Source organism: Haliotis asinina, chromosome 6 (genome assembly GCF_037392515.1).
Source record: "Haliotis asinina isolate JCU_RB_2024 chromosome 6, JCU_Hal_asi_v2, whole genome shotgun sequence".
Lineage (NCBI taxonomy): Eukaryota > Metazoa > Mollusca > Gastropoda > Lepetellida > Haliotidae > Haliotis > Haliotis asinina.
This window is the reverse complement of record NC_090285.1, coordinates 15,722,999-15,747,149: the sequence shown is the minus strand read 5'-3', so window position 1 is coordinate 15,747,149 and position 24,151 is coordinate 15,722,999. Positions and strand designations below refer to the sequence as shown.

Genomic DNA, 24,151 nt, shown 5'->3' with positions numbered 1-24,151 from the left:
TTACGACTCACTCAGCAATATTCCAGCTATATTTCGGCGGTCTGTAAATAATCGAGTCTGGATCAGGCAAACCAGTGATCAACAGCATTAGTATCGATCTGTACAATTGGGAACCGATGACATGTGTGAACTAAGTCAACTCGCCACCCGATCCCGTTGGTCGTGTCTTGCGACAAGCAGAATCGCCTTTTTACAGCAAGCATGGGTTGCTGAAGGTCTGTTCTACCCCGGAACTTCATGGATTTTGTGTTTGATATTAATGGAAGAACTAGGCTCTGACAAGCAACTGGTCATGATACCACTATGACTTACAAAAATTACAAAAATTATTCAGAATGTATATTCATATAATTGTCTTTGCGTAAGTTATAACAGCATTTAAATTATGTCAACCACAGAAATCTTTTATCCTGGAGTAAATCTGCCATATCCTTTTTGTATCTACTGTAAAAATTGTCCAGCAGGACACGGGTCTTTTCAAGCATAGGTCCCATAAGTATCTTCTTCTTACTGGCATGTTGATGAGGCAATTTGGCAATGGAAGTTATCCACTCCTGGGTGTAATCTGAAACACATTTTCACTTTGAATGAGTTGTCCTCAGGTGGGAATAAGTACATGGTAAGGAAATGAATTGATCCGGTGATCTAGGACGTGTTTGGACGATAGAATGAGGATTATATTATCCTTTCAGCCGTCACAATGAGCACTTCTCCTCAGGGTGACAACTTGAGTGTACATTTGTGGATCGGGAACTAAAGGAACTCACTCAGATTAAGATAGTTGAATACTTTTGCAAGCTGAGCTTTCGGATCTTGATCATGGTCCTCTGTTCGCAGTATGAGAAATTGCTCTCTGGGAAAAACCTTCAGCCATTCTCGCATGAACACGGAATAACACCCTAGGTATATACGCGTCTGTAAATGAAAAGTACATGTTGTTATCTGAGGTAACGTACAGTTACACGGTCGATCTTTTTCAGTTTACCTTCCCTTCACTAATCAGCCAGGTGCGCTGATCCGGATGGTCCAATCAAACTGACAGCGCATATGTGCCGTACGTGTTACTCGTACTATTGCAGTTAGAGACAGTTAACCAGTACTGCCTTCACCTTCACCGGCAACGTTCACACTGGTGCATGGACCATATATATTTCCCTTTTTACGATGATATATCAAGTGTTATGTCCTGAAATATTTATTCCATGATTATATGATATACCTGGGATATTTTGCAAGAATGAATCGCGAAATGGCAGTTTAAATCATTAGGCGGTGAAATCATTTGGACCGTCCCTTATTGCATTTCAAAAGGAGAGTTATCGCCCCTCACAACAAAAAGATTGCACATTGTTCTTCACCATTTCATTTGAAAGGTTGTAAGGTTACGAACTGAACCTTTTAAATCGTCACTTAGGTGTAAGAGTCTCAAGTTAAGAAAAGACGAACACAAGTTCAGAAGTATGTTTAACTTAACACTTACGATCGCATGTCAAAACATTGCGCCAATCGTTGCCAATAAGAAAGTCAATCAGCACAATAGATACGAACATGAGCATAAAATGTCACTATCCCCCGTGACCACTGTTTATTACTGATTATTGTAAACCAACAGTGCACATTAATACATTTCTCTGGGATTTTGATAGAATCTTCGAAGGCAACAAATTCTTGGACGAATTATTCAAAGATTATGGAGAGTACAATCCCACGGCACATAATCATGATCAGGTAACAGTGAACTGGTTGTATTGTCATGAAATAATATCCTTCGATAATCTTTATTGACAAATGAACTGCTCTGCAAATCTCATGTATTAGTGTATTTAAAATACTCCAGTAGAGTTGAGTTGTTATTTATTTTGCATTATTCCAGTTATGTTGTGACGAGTTTAGGTTTGCATTTATTACCGTTAATTGTTCAAAAACGTTTTGCTTCAAAAACATATATTTTCATTTCAAGCTAAAAGAGTAGTTATCATTCATCCAAAGAATAAGTTTATGATGTTTCTTGATATTGATCTTGCAAATGTCACTAATCCCAGAACTCCGACTTTTCCTCTTAAATTGGAGATTCCATCGCTAATGGCTCCACCTTTGCTGAGGTTGATAAGAATGTCCTGTGGAAAATAATTGTCGGGTCATTATCGAAAGCAACTGATAAAAGTAGCATTTGAGGCTTAAACCTTTCAGACGTGTGAAACGTTTCACAAACAAAAGGAAGTTACAAAGAATGTCACAAGGATTCTGAACACAATTATCAAAGAATTAAAAATAAAATAGCTATTGTTTAAAGAAAACACCTTTCAACATGATTTTCATCTGATCTAACTCTGAATGATAATATCATTTTATTCTGAAATTGCATTCTCCGTTGCCATTGTTTCATTATCTAGGCCCACTTCGCACTTGCACAGAACTTCATTATCTATTCTCTCTTCGCACTTGGAAATGTTCCAGGGCATACACAGTTCTACCCGTTATATAAATGTCATCTTCGATAATCAACAGTAGGGCTAACTTGACACGATCAAATCCATGTGGTCATCCTTCGTTGGACTGGAGACACACGTGGTGGAGAGAGTAGCATAAACGGAATTCTTTCATTGTCATTGTGATTACAGTGGTATTTCAGTGATTTTGATTAACGCGAATAGATGTAATATACTACTCATCAAGTTTAATTAAACACTGAGTGAATAGTTTAGTGTGTTATATTGACAGTTATTCGTTTCGAACATGACATCTCGTCCTGTAGATAATAGCGTGACCCTTCCTATGTCGTTTCTTGTCTCTGGGGCAACAGCGAAGTAAACCTCGAGAGGTTAACCGCACTGCGACCTATGATCGCGCTACATTCAAAGATTTCCTTGAAAAAAAACTCTTCTCACTACAAATAAGTCAATTTGGTTTACAATATCGATAAATAATTAGGTTTGTTCAGTTCCCAGGATTATTAGAAATTCAAGATTCCAAATTTCAGTGTTTAGAACCTCTGGCTGATGTTGTCGAATTTTAACAAATTCTTCGTGTTGAATTCCAATGAATCCAGGAAATTGAACGAACCAAACTATTTATCTTCTAATTACAGTCATGCATCTTCTGTTCATGGAGCGAATTAGTTGTTTCACGAAAGCAAATCCACAATCGTCGGCCTTGGTCGTTCTTCATCTGGTCGCCACAGTTTCTTCTGCTTTATATGTTTTCGGACACCGGGATCAGCAGTATTCCAAATATATATGATGTGATCTATAAATAATCGATTTTAGATACAACACAGTGATTCTCATCATGACCATTGCTCTGTATGACCAATTCCACCCTCAATCTTCGTCACAGACAGTGACGATCTGTGACTATGGGGATTTCATACGGACCATGCTGGTCAAATGCCAATGCACTGTCTCAGTACTCATACGTTTCTGGGGGCTTCCAACTGTTCGTTGTACACTTCCTGTAGCACCTGATGAAATCTTTATTCATTATCCTAGGTCTATCAATGGTGCTTTTGGTGACCAGAAGATGGTTCTTACGAGGACGGTAAATGCATTACCAAGTGCCTATAGTCTGCACAGCATGCAGTCTTCCTACAGAGTGGTTCTCTTAGTTCCAAGGCATTTGGCATGGAGTTGGTATCCATCCAAGAATGATTGGTCCATGTGTTAAGGTGCCTTTCATAAAACAAATGTACAATGACATTCACGCCCATGTCGTTAACATTGTCGACAGCAACGAGATACTTTTGACAGTTCAGTGGGAATACCTTTACAAAACTTTCAAGAAGGGACGTTTCTTTGCATTGTCCTTCTGACGGCACAAGTCAAAAGACATGTCCTACCCGAAGTCTTTTCGCTATGTCCAGGCTGTACAGACATTGCTCCACAGTGTAGTTCTTCATGCAGTTTTCCTCGATCTGAATATCTCTACTCACAGCCTTATGGAAATCTGCAGCTGAACTCCCACTCATCATCATGAAGTCAGAATATAGTCTGCAACCATATGGTATACACGTGTGAATAGATAACGAAATTACGGAATGTCAGTGCATTATGAGGTATTTTCTTTTGACGTGATACTAAGGGTTTCAGCTGAAACTCAAGAAAATTGACTTGATAAATACGACGTATAGAAGTTTATTGTTTACTTAAGTTACTGTTTTATTCCCAATACTGTAGTGCAAAGATTGTTTGCCACATTGTTTCCTGAATCTCGTTAATCACATTGTTGTCAACATCAACAGAAAATTCACATGGTCAGGTTTGTTGGTTTGGATGCAAAAGATTGAAACATAAAACAAGCACCCACCTGTCAGCTGGATTTCTTAAGATAAGGATGAACTTTGGATCTGTATACACGTGTCTCATAAGATGGGGTGTCAAAACCACTGGTTTTTCCAAACCTACATTTTGTGGTATTTTTGGCCAACCTCGGAAGTCATTAAAATCTGACGGAGTTGCGTCACCTAGACAAACGAGACACTGAGTATGCTTAACGACGCTATAATGGACATTTCATAATGGGTGTTCCTGTTCATAGCGATGTTTCCATTTCAGATTCTGACGGTTTTATGAAGGAGACGTGACTTCAACCAAGTGAACATTACATGCTTATATGCACCTCTCACCCAAATCCATCCATCCGATCAGCCACGTTTTTCAATAAGCCAAAGGACAAGCATGATTTGCTGAAGACCAATTCTAATTCAGAAAATTCAATAGTTACAGAAACAGAGCCACTGGAAATTATAAGCGGGAAGATACAGGTTAGTGACTGCCGCAATATAGACTCGACTGCCGCAATATAACTCGAATATTGCTGAGTGTGGGGTTAACCAAACATCAACCAGTCAACAAAGTCGATGGGAATGGGGTTTTCATAACGTAGTTGGCATTCCCCGATGATTCCACGCCGGCTTTTTAAATTGTCCACTGAATTATACCATGTGTATGCAACACGTCTATTACCTGTGATCAAGGTGTGGTAGCCTGCTTCTTTACTTGTCTCTTCTATCCGTTTTGCGGCTTCAGCAAACTTATCTTGAAAGCAGCTAAAGTTGCACGGTGACATACTTTTCATGTTAACATCATAACCTGTGAAAAAGTCATCGAAGATCAATGTGTAAATCATACTCTGTTTTTTATCATTAAGCAATTACATATCCTGCTGCAGTGAAATATTATCTAACTAAACATGCATAGTCAAAGAACGACTGATGTCCTGTTTTACTTCGCTTATTGGAGTCTGGGCAATTGAGACTGACATTTCGATACTAGTTTTTTCATTGAATCTTTTGTAAAAGTGTAATAACATTTGGCGCCTAGAACCATGATTCACATTTAAAAGAGTAACGCACCATGTATACCCCCGATGTGCAGCTATATATTCATAATTATGTCTGCCTAGTTCTTTTAACCTTTTGGATTTTAGAAACGACGATCCTATATCATCACGTACAGTTCGAGCGCTCGTCATTTCGCAATGTAGTCAGTTATTTAGTCTTCTGAATGCTGGCATGTTTCCGGGCGCCCTTGTAAGAGATTTTACTTGCGTTCCATCGACTGTCAGCCGATGACCCCGAAAACGTCAGCAAACCAGTGAATTCTTTGGGCCATCACTGATGGTCAAGCTCATGTTAGACTATATGTACTCAGCGGAATATTCTCGAACAAGTACCACTTGACGGGGATTCATTAAAGATGTAGGGTGGCTTCACAGACAACTCTAAACTTGACCTTGTGACGATCAGGCGAAATATAAATGGACAACGTTACATAACTGACATTCGAGACAGGGTTGTTGTACCTTATATTGATGCCATACTCTGAACACAAGGCCCGTCTTCACGGATGGCAATGCATAGTCAAATCATGTACATGCCATTTTCTCCTGTCAAGAGGCGATGACAACTCTACTCGCCAAGAGTCCTTACCCGAAGTTTACCAAATCCTCCTAAATTTAGGAGGTCGTAGCCCATACAGCCATGTGTACGGCTCTCCTCCAACCTCCTTTACCACCTTTTCACAAAGAAGTCGTATCCATGTTGCACGATGAGGTCCCAAATCCATGTCGTACACTGAATGGGGGTACTTTGTTGCATAGAAACGCATAACGTGAGTGAGTGAGTTAATATTTAACATTACATCAGCAATATTTCAGTCATATTATGACAAGCACAAATTTGGCGATAATAAAGTGCATGTATGTATTATAAAACAATACATAACATAAGAAGAGGCTGCAGACTGCCAACAACTGAAGGTACATGTAGATCACCATACGACGGGAACTTATATTACTTTTGCTATCTACATGGCTCCTTGATTGAATTACAACATCCCTTCAGCTACTGGCGATAATTTAAAAAATTAGCCGAAATTGAAAACATATCAAAACACATATTACAAAACATGTTTTCAAAATTTACTCAATAATTCTATTTCTTTTCTTAAAAAAAAAACAAAAACAAAAACAAAACAAGCATTGAATGATAAATAACAGCATGAAACAGATTCTTCATTGTTTTGATACTGAGATGTTTATCCTTTGTAATGGAACAATCAATGCATTCAAGCATGATTCTTGATCTTCACCTTTTTAACAGATATTTATGAGTACACCTGCTGTGGCCAATATGAAATAGTCGCATAATGACCTCTTCAAATCAGCACTAACAACTGAATTAGTTGTAACCGATTGTTCGTTTAACTGCATGTAATTTATTAATGCCTACTTAGAAGTTCCACTTAGTTTCCAACAGATCACGGATGTACGATCTACTTTCTTATACTGTTATTTGTCAGTTAGTGCTTGTTTTTGTTTTGTGTTTTTTAAAGACATAGAATTATTGGGTAAATGCAAAAACTTGCTTTGTGAGTAGATAAATGTAATCTTATCAGTGGTAGTATAAATTAGCATCTGTGATTGTTAGTGGCTGTATCATCAAAGGGGGCTAAAGTATCGTAAACCTAATGTCACCCTACGTAAGTCCCAAAACTTTCAAAGTAAACGTACCAGTTGTATTAATGATTTAGAGTAGGGAATAGGGAGTGATGTCAGAATGCATAAAGCAAGACAGAACGGGAACCTGCGAATCTTCTTGAATTTCAGCATGGCAAACTGAACTGAATCATTAAAATTGACAGTAAAAATGATGACGAAATAAGTAACAAGCCATCAAAGTCATTGTCTATGAGTTATGATTATGTTAAATGTTTTTTGTGTTTATGTAACAAAATGGATGGAGAGTGCTGAAAGGTTTCAAGGTTCTGCCACCAAATTCAGTTGAAGCCAAGATTGTTGCCATGGAAACTCAAAAATATTATATTCAGAAATCGAATACTATCAAATGGGACCAGATTTCACAGTGTGCTAGTTCTGGGGAAGAAACGTTGAACGATTTTTTAGTTCTTCTCAGGAAAAGAGCACTGCCAGAAATTTCAATCTAAGACAAAACTGTTGCCATGGAAACACAAAAAAATGTATTCACAAATCCACAAGCACTACTACCAATTTCAGTGTAAGTCAAGATTGTGGCCATAGAAACGCAAAAGGTATTCAATTCGGAAATCCAAACTGCCAAAAGGCACCAGTAGACCACCAGATCTATCAATGGTGCCAAGTTTGGTAAAGAAACTTTAAATGGTTATATAGTTCTCATCCGGAAAAAGAGTACCACCACCAATTTCAGTCAATCTTGTTGCCATGGAAACGCCACAAATATTTTGTTCAGAAATCCAAAACTACATAAATGCAGGAGACTACTAGACATATCTATGTGCCAAGTTTGGTGAAGAAATAGTGAATGTGAAACTCCAGAAAAGACAAATGCACATGAACGCACGGATTGACGGATCCCCGATTTGCCAAATACCTCAATGTACACCACACTTGCAGGGGGGTCGAAATAACACGTGAACGACGTGTACGTTTGTTAGGTGGGCCTGTAACATTCTGCACCGATTGAAAACAATATGACTAGCAAATCTATATCTCGACATCATGTCAGCATCTTCAAAAATGTCTTCTTTGTTTGCGCGTGTTAAGCACTTATAGTACTATAATCGTTGACTCCACCCTTTTAGTGTTTACAACCCCCCTAAAGCACAGGTCAATCGGGGCTGTTTATGGCACAGTGTAAATATACGAGGTCTTTGTGATACGGATAAAAAGGTAAGAGGTAGTCTATGACCTGCTCTACGATGTCGTAGCAGTAAGAAGGCTTAGTGTAACGGGTCCCAGATCCCAATCCGTGATTTGCCGAATGAGTCGGAGAGGTCCTCCAGTACTAGATATTGACACATTGGAAGAAGACCCATTATGCTCTCATCAAGATTCTTCAATGTTAACTTCAACGTCAGGGTTGTCATTGCACTTGGTGGATGTGACACCGGATACTGACATTGCGCTTGCTCATTTATACTAATTTGACCTTCAGAATGTGAAAAATGAACGTTCTTGCTAATGTTATATGACCATACAGGTTGTTCAGCTGCATGACCAGGGTGGACAAATGGCACAAACGGCTGATCGAGTTAACTTCGTTAAATAGGGGAGTAGAGAATGCTGTTATCGTTGTGTTCCTGTGAAACATGCATTCATGGATTCGTTACACAACTTGTCCCGGAAAACAACTCTTCTGAAGAAAGCAATCATTTCATATTTCAAGTGCATTGGTTTTACAGTAGTCAGCTGTCTAGTTTGGTTCACTAACTTTACAACGTTAAGTCAGAGTCAGTTACTTTCAAAATCCGATTCACTGCTGTCATTGCTGCCATGAAGCCCATATAGGCAACATTAAACCAGTGAATTGATTATAGAAAATTAGGACTTTGCTGACGAGTTCTCAACACTAAGATGTCAAAAGTCGATCTTGTCTTGATTCTTCGGGCATGTTAACAATCACCTGACAAAAGCGCACCCCTTGACAATTATAGACCCAATTGTGCAGTTGTGACACGGTCAGACATTGCATTAGTATTCACTTGATCAGGTCAAGCTGAGCAACCTGTTATCAACACGACAACGAAATGTGAATTTCACTTAATACACAATCTTTATTTTTCGTCTACATTATTCCTTAGGGATCTCCCACATTGTTCTGCTAAGGTAAGGGGGTTATCGATTTGTACACATTAACTTAGGGATAGGCCTCCATAAAAATCACCAACACACAACCCCCACCTTTCCCTACAATAAACCATTAAGGGTCCTTAAGGTCCTTTGCTATGGTCAACGGTAACGTATCGATACTTTCAAATATATATATATATGCTATATATATATATGTGTGTGTGTGTGTGTGTGTGTGTGTGTGTGTGTGTGTGTGTATCTGTTTCCATGTGCTTAGCACAGTCTCAATTTGAAGTCTTTAGTCTCTAAGTACGGTCGGAAGTTCTTTTCTTCCCTATTTGAATCAGCGTTATAAAATAGAGTAATGTTAACTGTGAGCCCTTTTGCACTGATAATACATTCAAGTATCTGAGATGTCAATCTACAAACATACTGCGAAGACGCAAGTACCTGTATGCATGGGCCACTACTTTCTGAAAGCCAGTAAACCTATCCAGTCTGTTTACAGAAGTGTTCATATAATGGAATTACCATATCTTCTTCGGCACCAGTAGAACGTTTCCTTCCCCTTAACACAATCACTACAGGAGAGGACGTGTTCATGGGCCCTTATGCGGTAGGCGAGGTCGGTAGTCCCTGATTTGCACACTCCAAGAATATGGTAGTATGGGACGCACTTGAGACGAAACCTCCCATTCTCCTTTGCGTACCAGCAGGGGTTTTTAAGGTTTGGCAGATATTTGGGTCTGTCCTGTTATAGAAGACACAACACTGTGTAATAGAACCATTCATATTTTTCACATGGTATGATTTACTAAGAAATTTTGGTTCCTAACGACACGTAAACTGATGAAGCGAATGGACATTTACACATGGTTGCCAATTTAACATGGTTGATTGTGATGCCTGAATGTCTATGAATCACTGATCGCCTCAAACGCCCTAAAATTCATATATTCTTTTCTAGTGCACACTTGGTTTGGGAAACAAAAGATTATGATAGATTTACCAATGCTGTTTTACACGCCTTCTCCTTCAAAAGAAGCGATTGATAAATCCTTAGCTATTTCAGTGAGATAAAGCGTCTGTGAACTGTGTTTTTGGTACACATTATTGGATGAGAGGACAGTATGGGCGTATAATATTTATGCCTTTAAGTGAGTGAGTTTAGTGTTGCACCGCTTTTAACAATACACGAGCAATATCATGGCGTGTGGACATGGGAAAAGGTATTTATGCAATGTGCCCATGGGGGAATCGAACCCGGGCCATCGGTGTGACGACCAAACACTACTACCGGGCTACCTCAACGCACCTCTTGAAAAGTAAATCCGTACCTTACGTTCATAGAAATTCAGTCCGATTACCTGAAATCTTGATTCGATTGCAGGCATGAGTACAATGTCTGACGCCCAATTCCAGTGTCCCCAACCGTGGTATTGCTGGAATACTGCAAAAACCGACGTAAGCTCCCAACTCACTGACTCCAACCAGAAGAAGCTAACATTTCACATACCATACAGAATAGATCCTCTGCCGTGTTTGACAGTTGTCCCACGCATCGAATGCCATGCTCCTCTGCATTACTGTCTACTTTCTTAGATTCAGAAAGGTAGCCATGTAAAGACAAGATGTTCTTGATGTCATAAATGGTCGTTCTATTGCACAGGTGGGTCACAAGCCATAGTGAAGAGCAAGCAACCAGAATCAGTAACATCCACCGTCCGTGTGTGACCTTCATCATGACTGGCTAGGAAAGGATACATGCATTTTGAGTGAATGAGTGAGTTAATATTTAACGTCACATCGACAATATCCCCGCCATATCGTGACGACCAAACGTTATGTACTAAGAGTAGATATATTCATGCTTATTTAAAAGCATGTCAGCGAAGGACAATATATCAACTAGATTATTACAAATTAATAAAAACTAATAACTCGTTTCAAAACAACCCGTATAAAATCGGACTATAAATCGCCAGCAACTGAAGGTAGGTCACCACACTAGAGACCATGGGGATTTAACATGAACATTGCAGTAGAAGATGTATATGTTATTATGCACTGTTTAAGAGCACGTGGACAAACATTCAGCACAAAAGACGATCACAAACAGCAACTGTTTGTAAGACATTTGGGTTAATTACAAGTAGCTCACTTTGCAGCAGTTGATCCATGAATCAAGATTGTACATAATATTTCCACCAGCAATAAAAATGAAAGAAAACCTACTTTCAACAGCTGTTGAGAAAAAAACTGGGATAAATACAAAGTTTAAACAGAAATTTAAATTACCGCTGTCCGACAAGTGGATACCTCTCTATTGCTCCAACACGACTAACTGTTTTGCCTCTATACCAATATTTCAATGTTTTCGTATCACACTTATCCAGAGAGACGTATCTGCTCAAAAGACGTTCCTTTGTTTTCCGGCCGTATTTATTCAAATTAGTACTCTCAACTCCCTGACGAATAAGCAACCAGAACTGCCAGCGGATTCTACAAATATATGACATCCATCTCGCACATAGGATATATATGTTCTGCTGGGCTGAATGAGGTACGTTTGGACAGAGTCACTTACCCAGGATGTCACCAGACGATCTGAACGTATTCGTGCGTCTACCATATACCTGATGAAGACAGATTAGAGCTACACACAGCTGCATAAGGTTGCAGCGATCAGGTCAGGTGGAGCCATTAATCTCCCAATGTTATTTATTGCCATGAGCCACGTTTCCACAAACAGATATATATATATACACCTGGAAATTAATCAAGCAACACCCCAATTTTTTCTATTGGAGCAACTTTGAAGTGTTCTGACAATCAAAATCTGCCGGGTTGATATAGTTTGACACTTTTTTATTCAACAGACGATCTCTGACAAACAACTTAAAGGGAAAAAGTATCAAGACTTTGCTTTATTGCAACGAAATCCAAATTCTTAAAACTGTCTTAAATTCATGAAAAAATGGACACAATTTACTATTCATCCACAGACGTTGTTGTCAGGTGTATTAACACAAATGTCACATGGAAAGAAAGAACAGTCATCTGAGAGTCTGCACACCGACTTTCATCAATATCTAGTGTGTCCTCCCTGCGCACGCACCACCGATTCCAGACGCCTCCTCATTCCTTGGATGAGTCTCCGGATCTGATTCTGGGGGATCCTGTTCCACTCCTCATGCAGGGCAGCCGTCAATTCGTTGAGATTATGGACTGGTGGGTCTCTCTGCCTCACACGACGGCCAATAAAGTCCCACAAATGTTCAATGGGGTTGAGGTCAGGGCTCATGGCAGGCCATGGAATTCTGTCAATTGCATTTTGCCGCAAAAAATCATTTACAGCATGCGCCCTGTGAGGTCTAGCATTGTCGTCCATAAATATGGGTCTCGTTGCCAGAGGATGGTTCTCAAAATGAGGTACCACAGCCCTGTCAAGAACCTCCTGTTGGTAACGAACACCGTTAAGGTTGCCACGGATGGTAATGATATCCAACTGGCAGTTCATGGAAATGCACCCCCATACCATAACGGAACCTCCCCCAAAGGCCACAGTCTCCTGGATGTTCCGTGGAGCCATTGCTGTGTTCCTCTGCCTCCAGACCCGAGTACGACCGTCCACCATGTGCAGCAAGAACCGGCTCTCATCTGAGAAATGGACCTTCCTCCAAGAGGCAATGTTCCAGTGCAAACGGTCATTACACCAGGCCAGTCGGGCTGCCTTATGGGCTGGAGACAGTCTGGGTCGCTTGATTGGCCTCCTTGCCCGGTATCCTGCAGCTTTCAGACGATTCCGAACAGTCCTGTTCGAGATGGGTCTCCCTGGAAGCCACTCCTGTCTCAACCGAGAGCTCGAGTCGAAGGACCTGCGCCGTACAAGTCTCAGTAAAGCTCTGTCCTCCCGGACTGTGGTCTTCCTGGGTCTTCCTGGTCTAGGCAGGTCTTTAACTTCATTAGTGGCCCGGTATTTTTTCAAAAGTTTTGAAATTATGGAATGATGTCGTCCGATTTGAGTCCCGATTTGTCTTAGAGACATACCAGCATTCCTCATGCCGATTATTTGCCAACGAGTGGCCTCTGATAATTTCCTACGTGCCATGACATTGAAATGAATGAAAAACCGAATGCAATCGACAACCTGCGCTTGTAAACACCCCAGGGAAAAAGTGCATTTTTCGAAAGTTGAGGTTAAAGCAATGCACGTGCGCTGTGCAAGCTTCACGCGCGTCATATCAACCCATGAAAAGCTCATGCTGTATGTCAATACATCAAAATTGAATAATCAATCATCAAAATTACTTCGTTAAACTTTGTTAAGTTTTTATGTGTCTTTGAATTTGGTGTTGCTTAATTAATTTCCATATGTATACTAAAAGTATAGACACACACACACATATATGTATGTATGTACGTATGTATGTATGTATGTATGTATGTATGTATGTATGTATGTATGTGTGTGTGTGTGTGTGTGTGTATGTATGTATGTATGTATGTACACACACACACACACACACACACAATTGCATGGATCGATGTTCATGTTGTGTGGTGTGATACAAAGGGAACCGTAATCACAGTAAACTCAAAAGAAATCTAACGTCGTCATTTAATTGCAATATACATACTCATGGAAACAAAAAAGGGAACACATGAAAGTGTCCTCCCTTTTCTGGCTTGCCTAACTATTTGTATTATACCATACTTTCCGAACATATAAAGTCGTAGAAGACTCACCAGATATTTCATTCATAACACCCCTCCTGTCCATTATATTATTTCTTGTGTCCTCGATTCAATCATTTCAAGGAAGTTGCTATGGAAAACAAGACTTTTCATCCGCGTAAAGGCATTCTAAAGTTACCTTTCATGAATACAATTGGACAATTATTTTGTAAAATCACAATAGGGCACCAGAGAACGGCCACCTTCTCGTGGTGGGTGCTTCGTAACGCTGAGAGCCGTTCTCCCCCGATGTGGACCCGGGGGGATATTTGGTCCACCAATCCGTTTGCCGTGGGTTGCGACCCTGTGTCGGTGGACGAAGGGAAAACTATTAGATTCTGTCCATCATCAAGGTCTAAGACTTTGTCTTGGCTCCTTTCGAACTTCACCTGTTGACAGTCTGTCGAGGCTGACGAACCATCTCTTGAGCAGCGACGTATGAAATTAGGTTTACAGTATGTAACACAACTACATTCCAATGAGTCAAACCCTGCATATAACTGTGTTTTCATCTTCTGTATGAGGATTTATACTATAAGAAATCTTGTCTTGTTCCGACTTTTGGTTTAAGAATAAAACCACTTATTTCTTCTGCCAGTATTGATCTGGATATTATAGCCCCTTCCCGTCTTCTTTCTTCACCTCCTTGGCAGTTGGTTAGGCCACAAGTGGACCTAACATTAACTGCATTTAAAAATCAGAAACTAATGAATTACAGTATAAACAAGAATATAATTAATTCAAACATAAATATAGCAATTATGAATCCTTATTTACCGGACGATGACGCACTGTCATTAGATCCAGAACAATATCTTCTACACTGCCGGATAACAGCTATATTTTCACAGCTGAAGTAAACGCTATATTAACGGCTCTTAAATATATTCCAAGACACCCTAAACATAAACAGTATATAATCTATTCAGACTCTCTTTCTTGCCTTCAGGCTGTTACAAACATTTCTTGTAAACATCCACTTTTAATTAAAATTATTGAATTGTATAATGATCTTGCTACTGGCCTATACGACATCGTCTTCTGTTGGTTACCCAGGCATACGTAGGCATTTCTGATAACACGATGGCCGATCTTGCTGCTAAGGCAGCACTCAACAAATCTGTGACAACACTTCTTATTCCATACTCTGATTATAAAGCTACCATTAGATCTTATTTCCGCGATCTGATGCAGAAGAGGTGGGACACCCAAATTGGTATCAATAAACTACATGTAACAAAACCTTACATTGGTTATGCTTACGTGGGTTGTCAGTCCAGATTTGAAGAGGTCATCGAGCTACGATGTCGTACTGACCATGCAAGGTATACGCATGCATGCCTATTGAAAGGTGAGGATCCTCCGGTTTCTATCCCTTTTGAGGAAAGAATCGCGGTCAAGCATGTTTTGCTTGACTGTGTTGAACATTCTATCACAGGGGATAACTGCTTTAAATCGCAAATTATGAAGGATAACAATAACAGTTGTCATTTAATTATTGCTTTTTTACAAGAATTACATTTGTTAAATGAATCGTAAATAGATAAATAGTTTGATAGTTTGAATTAGTAATTAAGATTGTTCGTGGCTGTATCCTCGATGGGGGTTAAAGTACTGTAAAATTATTGTCCTCCTGAGAGGGTACGTAAGTCCCAAAACATTTCTAAGTACATTTAGACTTTCAACCATTTTAATCGTAGAATAGTGATAGTCTAGGTCGTTTCACTGTCCTTCGTCAACAGGTTTTTATAGTTTACATGTATTCATGGTGAAGTTACAACTTGCCGACGTACTATAAATTTTAACTCACTTACTCACTTAAATTACAATAAATACAAAATAGTTTCCGTCTATAACGGAAACACCCGACGGATAATAAGCAGAGGGGCCTAACGTGATATGACGTCATATGTGCCTGTTTCTGATGACTTCCTCTTTGATTTACCTCCCAACGTTACAGTGACCATGGACTCCGGTGCAATAACAGATGGTTCTCGTGCCATGTCTGAAATGGTTTATATGTCGTACCAATATGAAATCCGAATTTACATCGTGCAAGACAAACTTCCAGTGAAGATGGAGAACAATTATCAAGCAAAACAGAAGCACTGCTTCGTGTCATATTTTTAAAAAATTAGACCATATGAATATGTAATGTATGAGGAATGCTATCCCTAAGAAAAACAATGTTATATCTGATTGCAGTTCCTTTTGTGTTAAATGTGTGACTGCAGGCTGTTTGGAATTTTTTAAAAATGGTCATACTTCATACTACAATAGAAATTGTGTGCTACACTGTTGCAAGGAATTATAACAACCATGGAAACGAATAAGAGAAAAAACGAACGTGAATTTCACCACCAGTGCAATACATACGTTGTGAAGAAACTTGGTAATGAGTAAATGAACATTTGTACTCTCATGCTTTTTCTTATTCATTTCCATCAGTATATGTTGTTGACTAACGAAAAGGTCCTATTTCTCATAAACAAGATGTCTCCGTAGAAGATCCTAACCTGGTCGAGCAGATAATAATTTCAGCAATACATACAATTATGATATGTTAATATATAGTTAGATTGTCAAATGTTGCTAACATCTCAAGCTTGAATCCATGAAGGAAGGAAATGTACTGTAAATCCCCATGTTTCCTATTATCGTGATCTACTACCTTCAGTTGTTAGCAACCTATAACCTGAGTTTATAATGTATTGCCATTTATAGCTGAGATGGCTTGACTTGATTAAGAGTTATGACCCGCCTCGCGTTTAGCGGGGGATAGAGTATTAGGCTCCGTCCTTTCGTTCATACGTACGTACGTGCGTACGAAATTGAATATCTTAAGAACCGTTGACCAGATTCTTTTCATAGTTGGTACCTACGTTTATCACAGTATGCGAGGGGTCCCAGTCAGGTTTGGTAACTTCAACCTTCATTTCAAGGTCACAAGGGGGCTTTAACTTTTTGTCCTTGTCATCGAGACATCTACTGGATATTTTGCATACTTATAACCAAGCTTTAATTAGGGAAGGCGCGGGACGGAGTGGATTTGGTGAGCTAAATTTACAAGGCCACAGCGACACTTTGACGATTAAGCTTCTCAGCCGGATATCTCATGAACGGTTCTCTGGATTTTCTTCCTACTGTGTCAGTATTTCTCTTAAATGCTATTTATAAACAATTTCTATATTTCTATTCTTACACATTTCATACACCCTGACATTCATGTAAAGGTCAATGTTTCCAAAAGAATAATCCAAAAGTGCGAATTGTATCTTCAAGGTGTATTTGGATATGGCTTCGACATCAAAATGAAGGTCGAAGAGGAAGGACATGTGTTGTACGATTTATTTAGCAATGTACCAAACGTAGAATGCCTTCACATTCACCAATAGCAACCAAGATGTAGTGCATGATATTACGTGCGTTTTAGCTTTTGGGACAGAAGTGACTATTGGTTGGAAAGACGACTGACTGAGGTTGAATGTTATACAATTTGGTTACGTTGCGACATTTTGTGGTACAAGGTAAGAGTGTAGAACAGACCACATAGCCAGCTAACGGCCAAGCATAAGGTGGTTTAAAACTGTAGTCTGCGCATCGAGACGAAAGAACCACACGTATACCTGCAACACGTGAAATAGGTCTAATGTGTACTGACGTCATTCGTTTATCATGTTGCCACCAATTTTTAAGTTATTTCCAAGGGACGTAAGCAATGGTGTGTTCATTGTGGACATAGACCTGTCTGTTAATGTAGCAACTTTGAATCGATATAACGCAAAAGGTAAATTAGGTACTTCTAATATGTTTTGTTTGGGCTGTAAAACTACTTGATAAACATTTCTTACGATGCAAATATGTGGAAGACAAAAAAGTTAATTTTAAACTCCCATCTTCACTTTTATTACTTTAGTCTGATTTGATAATTTGCGGCGGGGGGATTATGTCACCTTAGTGACAATGCTTGTTTTAAACTAATTCATGTGATAGTCTAGTTGTTCTTCCTCATTTACATTCAATTACTGTAAATCTATAACTTGTTATAGTCACGATATGGGTGCAATATTGCCGATATGATTTACAATGTTCACGCACTCATCCATTCAAACACTATGCGTATGGGGTGATCATTTGTGTGTAAGCATCCTTTTATAGGTTATCGTTTATGTTCAGTGGGGTTTCCTTTTTTTGTAAATTGTTACGTGGGTGTATTTCGTGTAAATTGATTTATTGATTAAGAAATAATTACTATTGGGTCACAACGTTTGGTGTTTGAGTGATAATTACCATGGGTCACATTTCGTATCATAAATGTTCAGTGCTGTTTGGCAGCAGGCCTTTAAGGAAGTGCTCTAGAGTTGCCTCCCTTGATTAATTGTTTACTTCCGGGAGGCTACCAGAATACATCATTCAGCCATCATCAATCTTCGTCCACGCTTGACCTACATAACCGCTGCCTGACCGATCGCTGTGTTAAATTCAAGAAGACATGTTTCTCACTCTCACACCGAGACTTCGGTGAGTTGACATTATATTTGTGACCCATTACTTTAGATTTGACGCAGTAGCATTGTGCATGAAATCTTTATTGTGTAACTACGCATTTATTTTTCGCTGAATACAACTTATTGAAATTATCAGACTTCTCAATGTTGTATTTAGCTGGCTCTGAGGGGATTTCTTATCTTACACCTTTTGTCACGGCAAATTTTTATTCGTAACACCATGTTCGTTGTCTTGTATGTGCATTTCGGTCACCTTTCATGTGGATTTGGGGTAATCAGTTATGTGTATGTGGGTTACCGTTTTCATAAGCATATGGGTTACATTTTTATGTAGTGTGGAGTTATCATCGGTCTGCAGATGGGGTATCTTTTATATGAACGTTGGATATTGTTTTTCATGTGTCAGGTTATTGTTTGCGTGCATGGAGGAATCGTTTATGAGCGGATATGTTATCATTTAGTGCAGTGGGGTATTGTGTATGTACTGGGTTTACCTTTCATGTGTATGTAGATGATCTTGTGTGTGCATGGGCGTTATCGCCGATCAGCATTGGGCATATATACTATGTGCATGGGCGTTATCGTTGATGAGCGTTGGGAATATATACTATGTGCATGGGCGTTATCGTTGATGAGCATTGGGAATATATACTATGTGCATGGGCGTTATCGTTGATGAGCATTGGGAACATATGCTATGTGCATGGGCGTTATTGTTGATGAGCATTGGAAATATATACTATGTGCATGGGCGTTTTCGTTGATGAGCACTGGGAATATATACTATGTGCATGGGCGTTATCGTTGATGACCATTGGAATATATACTATGTGCATGGGCGTTATTGTTGATGAGCATTGGGAATATATACTATGCGCATGGGCGTTATCGTTGATGAGCATTCGAATATATACTGTGTACATGGGCGTTATCGTTGATGAGCATTGGGAATATATACTATGTGCATGGGCGTTATCGTTGATGAGCGTTGGGAATATATACTATGTGCATGGGCGTTATCGTTGATGAGCGTTGGGAATATATACTATATGCATGGGCGTTATCGTTGATGAGCGTTGAGAATATATACTATGTGCATGGGCGTTATCGTTGATGAGCGTTGGGAATATATACTAGGTGCATGGGCGTTATCGTTGATGAGCATTGGAATATATACTGTGTACATGGGCGTTATCGTTGATGAGCGTTGGGAATATATACTATGTGCATGGGCGTCATCGTTGATGAGCATTGGAATATATACTGTGTACATGGGCGTTATCGTTGATGAGTGTTGGGAATATATACTATGTGCATGGGCGTTATTGTTGATGAGCACTGGGAATATATACTATGCGCATGGGCGTTATCGTTGATGAGCATTGGAAATACATACTATGTGCATGGGCCTTATCGTTGATGAGCGTTGGGAATATATACTATATGCATGGGCGTTATAGTTTATGAGCACTGGGAATATATACTGTGTACATGGGCGTTATCGTTGATGAGCATTGGGAATACATACTAGGCGCATGGGCGTAATCGTTGATGAGCATTGGGAATATATACTATGTGCATGGGCGTTATCGTTGATGAGCATTGGGAATATATGCTATGTGCATGGGCGTTATCGTTGATGAGCATTGGGAATATATGCTATGTGCATGGGCGTTATCGTTGATGAGCACTGGGAATATATACTATGTGCATGGGCGTTATCGTTGATGAGCGTTGGGAATATATACTATGTGCATGGGCGTTATCGTTGATGAGCGTTGGGAATATATACTATGTGCATGGGCGTTATTGTTGATGAGCGTTGGGAATATATACTATGTGCATGGGCGTTATCATTGATGAGTGTTGGGAATATATCCTATGTGCATGGGCGTTATTGTTGATGAGCATTGGGAATATATACTATGTGCATGGGCGTTATCGTTGATGAGCGTTGGGAATATATACTATGTGCATGGGCGTTATCGTTGATGAGCGTTGGGAATATATACTGGGAATATATACCATGTGCATGGGTGTTATCGTTGATGAGCGTTGGGAATATATACTATGTACATGGGTGTTATCGTTGATGAGCGTTGGGAATATATACTATGTGCATGGGCGTTATCGTTGATGAGCATTGGGAATATATACTATGTGCATGGACGTTATCGTTGATGAGCATTGGGAATATATGCTATGTGCATGGGCGTTATCGTTGATGAGCGTTGGGAATATATACTGTGTACATGGGCGTTATCGTTGATGAGCGTTGGGAATATATACTGTGTACATGGGCGTTATCGTTGATGAGCGTTGGGAATATATACTATGTGCATGGGCGTTTTCGTTGATGAGCGTTGGGAATATATGCTATGTGCATGGGCGTTATTGTTGATGAGCGCTGGGAGTATATACTAGGCGCATGGGCATAATCGTTGATGAGCGTTGGGAATATGTACTATGCGCATGGGCGTTATCGTTGATGAGCATTGGGAATATATCCTATGTGCATGGGCGTTATTGTTGATGAGCATTGGGAATATATACTATGCGCATGGGCGTTATCGTTGATGAGCATTCGAATATATACTGTGTACATGGGCGTTATCGTTGATGAGCATTGGGAATATATACTATGTGCATGGGCGTTATCGTTGATGAGCGTTGGGAATATATACTATGTGCATGGGCGTTATCGTTGATGAGCGTTGGGAATATATACTATATGCATGGGCGTTATCGTTGATGAGCGTTGAGAATATATACTATGTGCATGGGCGTTATCGTTGATGAGCGTTGGGAATATATACTAGGTGCATGGGCGTTATCGTTGATGAGCATTGGAATATATACTGTGTACATGGGCGTTATCGTTGATGAGCGTTGGGAATATATACTATGTGCATGGGCGTCATCGTTGATGAGCATTGGAATATATACTGTGTACATGGGCGTTATCGTTGATGAGTGTTGGGAATATATACTATGTGCATGGGCGTTATTGTTGATGAGCACTGGGAATATATACTATGCGCATGGGCGTTATCGTTGATGAGCATTGGAAATACATACTATGTGCATGGGCCTTATCGTTGATGAGCGTTGGGAATATATACTATATGCATGGGCGTTATAGTTTATGAGCACTGGGAATATATACTGTGTACATGGGCGTTATCGTTGATGAGCATTGGGAATACATACTAGGCGCATGGGCGTAATCGTTGATGAGCATTGGGAATATATACTATGTGCATGGGCGTTATCGTTGATGAGCATTGGGAATATATGCTATGTGCATGGGCGTTATCGTTGATGAGCATTGGGAATATATGCTATGTGCATGGGCGTTATCGTTGATGAGCACTGGGAATATATACTATGTGCATGGGCGTTATCGTTGATGAGCGTTGGGAATATATACTATGTGCATGGGCGTTATCGTTGATGAGCGTTGGGAATATATACTATGTGCATGGGCGTTATTGTTGATGAGCGTTGGGAATATATACTATGTGCATGGGCGTTATCATTGATGAGTGTTGGGAATATATCCTATGTGCATGGGCGTTATTGTTGATGAGCATTGGGAATATATACTATGTGCATGGGCGTTATCGTTGATGAGCGTTGGGAATATATACTATGTGCATGGGCGTTATCGTTGATGAGCGTTGGGAATATATACTGGGAATATATACCATGTGCATGGGTGTTATCGTTGATGAGCGTTGGGAATATATACTATGTACATGGGTGTTATCGTTGATGAGCGTTGGGAATATATACTATGTGCATGGGCGTTATCGTTGATGAGCATTGGGAATATATACTATGTGCATGGACGTTATCGTTGATGAGCATTGGGAATATATGCTATGTGCATGGGCGTTATCGTTGATGAGCGTTGGGAATATATACTGTGTACATGGGCGTTATCGTTGATGAGCGTTGGGAATATATACTGTGTACATGGGCGTTATCGTTGATGAGCGTTGGGAATATATACTATGTGCATGGGCGTTTTCGTTGATGAGCGTTGGGAATATATGCTATGTGCATGGGCGTTATTGTTGATGAGCGCTGGGAGTATATACTAGGCGCATGGGCATAATCGTTGATGAGCGTTGGGAATATGTACTATGCGCATGGGCGTTATCGTTGATGAGCATTGGGAATATATCCTATGTGCATGGGCGTTATCGTTGATGAGCACTGGGAATATATACTAGGTGCATGGGCGTTATCGTTGATGAGTGTTGGGAATATATACTATGTGCATGGGCGTTTTCGTTGATGAGCGTTGGGAATATATACTATGCGCATGGGCGTTATCGTTGATGAGCATTGGGAATATATACTATGTGCATGGGCGTTATCGTTGATGAGCGTTGGGAATATATACTATGCGCATGGGGTTGTTGTTTATGTGCATAGGAATATGGCTTATTTGCATGGTCGATATCATCCAGTGAGTGAGTTAAAATTTGAAGTCACATCGGCATTCTTTCAGCCATACTGTGCTCATGGCAGTTGTAAATTTATGAATGTATACATGAAAACTTACATATTTACCTGTCTGCAAAGGACCGGAAATAATTAGTGTATCGTTAGCGGTACAATATAGAAATGGGCTACAGATTGTCAATAACTGTTATCGTCTGTGTGCGTCGGTGTTATCAATAACCGAACAAAATTCGTAAAACGTCTAGCTGATATTATAAAATATATCATATCAAATCGGCCTGGTGGTAACAATTTCAGCTTTGCATTATGCAGCTGTGGGAACCCTTTAGCCCTCTACACGCAGTCCTGGCAGGGATTGGGAGGAGTTCCAGTAAACGCTTCCGATATAAACCCATCAAGAACGTCTCTGGAGAACGTGTAGGTCCCCATTGCTGCACCCTCCTGCATTACCCAGAGTGTCAGAAGGCTGTGCTCCAAGGTGAAGGACCCTGGTACTGTCCTGATCTGCGGCAAGAGATCGCGAAAGCCAAGGACATTGAGATCAATGGGAATTCTCATGACGGGGGTGCAAACGAGACATTCAAAGGCAAGGTCTGCAAACTGAGCATGCTTTTCATCAATTTTGACAATCATGTTCCTCCGAAAAGGGACAGTGAATTCAGTGATATAAAAAAAGTCATTAAAGTCATCGATACAACCCTCTATCGTTATCTTGAAATATGTTGTTTGTATTGATAAAATGTCATTTTCTTAAATCGTCCATTAATCATAACTAATCTTCTCATCGTCGCCGTGTAAGCTGATCAACGTGTAGTATCGATATTTGATAAGAGCTTTTTTTTTCATGGAATGAGAAACATGGAAAGGCCTCCACTACTTGGGCGAGAATATGCACGCATGAACTTCCCGTGTCAGCCTCATGTAACACTTAGTGTGCCTCTCGTCACATATTACAGAAGCGTATGTATGTATGTATGTATGTATGTATGTATGTATGTATGTATGTATGTATGTATGTATGTATGTATGTATGTATGTATGTATGTATGTATGTATGTATGTATGTATGTATGTATGTATGTATGTAGGTAGGTAGGTAGGTAGGTAGGTAGGTAGGTATGTAGGTAGGTATGTAGGTAGGTATTGTATGTATGTATGTATGTATGTGTGTGTGTGTGTGTGTGTATGTATGTATGTATGTATGTATGTATGTATTTTGCCGATCATTAATGCAACAATACATACACGTTTAGTTTCCACTATACCAAATACACATGTACAGCATTTACAAAACACTCTCCTCTTTTCGTGTGTAATCCCATCTTCTTGTTTTAGTAATAAAACTTATGTTTTCCTCACCACTTTTT

The 24,151-nt window shown here is 39.8% G+C and overlaps 1 protein-coding gene across 1 annotated transcript; it reads right to left on the bottom strand.

The window, feature by feature from the left end:
* Positions 1 to 383: 383 nt before the first annotated feature.
* LOC137287713 (carbohydrate sulfotransferase 15-like) lies at positions 384 to 23,417 on the bottom strand. The gene is made up of 8 exons (XM_067820102.1): positions 23,122 to 23,417; positions 10,583 to 10,724; positions 9,598 to 9,817; positions 4,962 to 5,087; positions 4,303 to 4,459; positions 3,836 to 3,986; positions 768 to 915; positions 384 to 565 (listed from the first exon to the last, which is right to left on the bottom strand). The coding sequence occupies exons 1-8, from the start codon at positions 23,415 to 23,417 to the stop codon at positions 384 to 386; spliced, it is 1,422 nt and encodes a 473-aa protein (XP_067676203.1).
* Between the last annotated feature and the right edge of the window lie 734 nt (positions 23,418 to 24,151).